This window comes from Penaeus chinensis, chromosome 18, assembly GCF_019202785.1.
Source record: "Penaeus chinensis breed Huanghai No. 1 chromosome 18, ASM1920278v2, whole genome shotgun sequence".
NCBI lineage: Eukaryota > Metazoa > Arthropoda > Malacostraca > Decapoda > Penaeidae > Penaeus > Penaeus chinensis.
The window spans coordinates 14415100-14417599 of NC_061836.1; the positions used below are offsets into that span (position 1 = coordinate 14415100).

A 2500-nucleotide genomic window follows, 5' to 3' on the forward strand; every position below is an offset into this window, starting at 1 on the left:
CTGCCACATACCACGGGCTAGTACCATCCAAAGTAATGATAATAAAAACATTTTCGTATATAATTACGAATAAATGCCGAAACCTCCAACCGAAATTACCGAGAAAATTGAATACGTTCTAGGGCAAAAAGAACTTTTCCCAAGTACCGTGTGGAGCATAAAGCCAAACACCCAAAAAAAACACACACATTACCACCTATCACCACTCATAGACAGATTCTTCAATTATCCAAAGAAACCCCCCAAAATCCACCCAGACTCCCGCCCAAGTGAGACAAAACAAGAGTCCGCTTTCCCGAAAACCGTCCGGGGGGAAGACAACATGGCGGATGGAAGTTCGTGCAGACAATATGCTTGACTCACACTTTTCCACCTTTTTTTAGGGTCTTTCTAGGGTCTAGTGTATCGCCAAGATGACCTCTTTGCACTGCGTCATCCACCCTCTGCCGGGGACCGAAGATCAGCTCAATGAAAGGTGAGAAAAGCCATGAAAAATGGAAAAAAGTTGGTCTGGGTTTTGGGCAATATCAACATTTTCCTCGACGAGCAACATGTTTTCATCGCCATTTTCTTAATTTTTTCGTGTTTCTTTTCCTCTCTCTTTTCATCAGCTTCCTTAGAGTTAAGGCGCTGTGATTTTGTGCAATGAACTGGCGGTAAGGAGAAGGAAAATTGAGAAATAGTCTAATGTTTCGGCTTTTGCTTGTTATTTCGTTCTGTCGGTATTTTTTTTTTAAAGAGATTTTCATATGGATTTTTTTTTTTCCTATTTTAGAGAGAAAATCTATAAATTATTTTCATTCAGTCTATTACTATTAGAAATTATAAAGGATGACTTGCGGAATCCTGATTAAACTTACCAAAGTTGTAGCATTTATTTAATTTCTTAATTATTCTACTCTTGCTTAATTTTTTTTTTTTTTTTTTTTTTTTTTTTTTTTACGGATAGTCATGTTGATTAAGGAATTTATGAGAAAACCATTACATTATTTAGAGATAATATCTTTTGCTAGAATTGTCTCCCTACAAAGCTGACATTGACCTAGGATAAAACGAAGAAAATACGAAACACAACATTTTGGGACATTAGTCAGTACAGGGTAAACAGTACGTGAAACTAATAGATTAATGAATTCTAAGGCATTGTAATTGTTTGAAATGGAACTGTACGGAGCATTGAAATAATCTCCACGCTCCGCACTCTGGCAAAAGCTAAAAAACCTCCCTCGTATATTGGGCTAGCTTGAGCCTGGACTCGTTCCTTATTGGTCAGGAAAACATCATGCTTTGTTGTGTTCGAAAGTTTTTTTTTTCTGGAGCTTGAAGCATATAGGCTGTGGTATCGTTGTACTTAGCCGCATGAGCATAGATCCGTAGACTTGATAATCGTGGCCTCCTTTCAATTGGTTCAGATTGTGTTTCATATATTCTCTAGGCATTGTGGTGAAAATTTACCTAAAGCATTTTTAGGTTGAGATCTCGAAGATGCCCCAACACCTGCCAGAGACTAGCTGTGCATCTTGTAATTGCCGACAATGCCCCAATGCTAGTGTTTGATTAAATGAAGCTTGTATGTTTTCCAGGCAATTTAACTTCAAATAAGGAATCAGTCCAAGCTCTTGCCTGATTATACCTGATTATACTTGGAAGTTTTTTGTCCTTTGCTGGAAACCGAAGGCCAGAGTGAAACACATTAACTTCACACTGTACGATGGGGGAAGTGTAGCTGTCTGTTATGTAATGATGTTTCTGTAGAATTGGTTATGTGTTATTATCAAGGAATGATATTCCTGCATTTACATTGTTGTTGCATATGGCCGAGAAGTTATTTCACAAATTAGTAAAAATTCTTGTCTCTAAGACTAAGGGATTGTGCAGTTGAGTAATGTATTTGGAATCATTAGGTTTGATTAACTCAATGCCACTAGGAACATGTAATGTTCACTGCAGTTCTGTTTTGTGAAATGTCTTTACGCATAGATGGCTCTGCAAGTGCTCAGCCACCAAGGAGTCAATTCGACCTATGTAGCCTTACTTGACTTCCACTTTCCTTGGGTTTTAGGGAAAATGTCTTTTTTTTTTTTTTAATGCTATTAATATTGCTGCTATTATAAGGTTATTTCCTATACTAATAAGAATATGAGATATAAAGTATATACCAGAAAATCAAGGAAAGCGATAAAAAGGTGCGATCGGTATGACTAATAATGGACTCCCTGGTGGCTAAGCACTTGTGGAGCCATTTATGTATACACAATTTCTAGACTAAACTCAGTGGGTAGTTATGTGTGCACTTGCCGTTCCCATCGGCTATGAGTTAATCTTTGTTATGGTTATCTCATTCAAATACATTGAATAATGATTTCTGTTCAAGGATTGTAATTACCGATTTAAGTGAAGCTTGTATGGTCTAGATCTAAAGAGGTGAAAACTTGCTGAATAGAATAAAATTCGAGATTCTTCTGAATGCTCATGTGTGAATTGTAGGAATTGCATGTGT

At 37.1% G+C, this 2500-nt stretch overlaps 1 protein-coding gene across 7 annotated transcripts in view; it reads left to right on the forward strand.

Moving 5' to 3' along the window:
- The first annotated feature begins 245 nt into the window (after positions 1-245).
- LOC125034787 (E3 ubiquitin-protein ligase hyd-like) overlaps positions 246-2500 on the forward strand; it is a 34510-nt gene continuing 32255 nt past the window's right edge. For 2 of the 7 annotated variants that reach the window (XM_047626760.1, XM_047626756.1), the window contains exon 1: positions 248-475. In XM_047626760.1, coding sequence (XP_047482716.1) covers positions 414-475 — 62 coding nt within the window. In that variant the 5' untranslated portion in view covers positions 248-413. Of the gene's footprint in view, positions 476-2500 lie in introns of all 7 variants that reach the window. The other 5 variants (XM_047626754.1, XM_047626758.1, XM_047626757.1 and 2 more) reach the window with 4 other exon arrangements.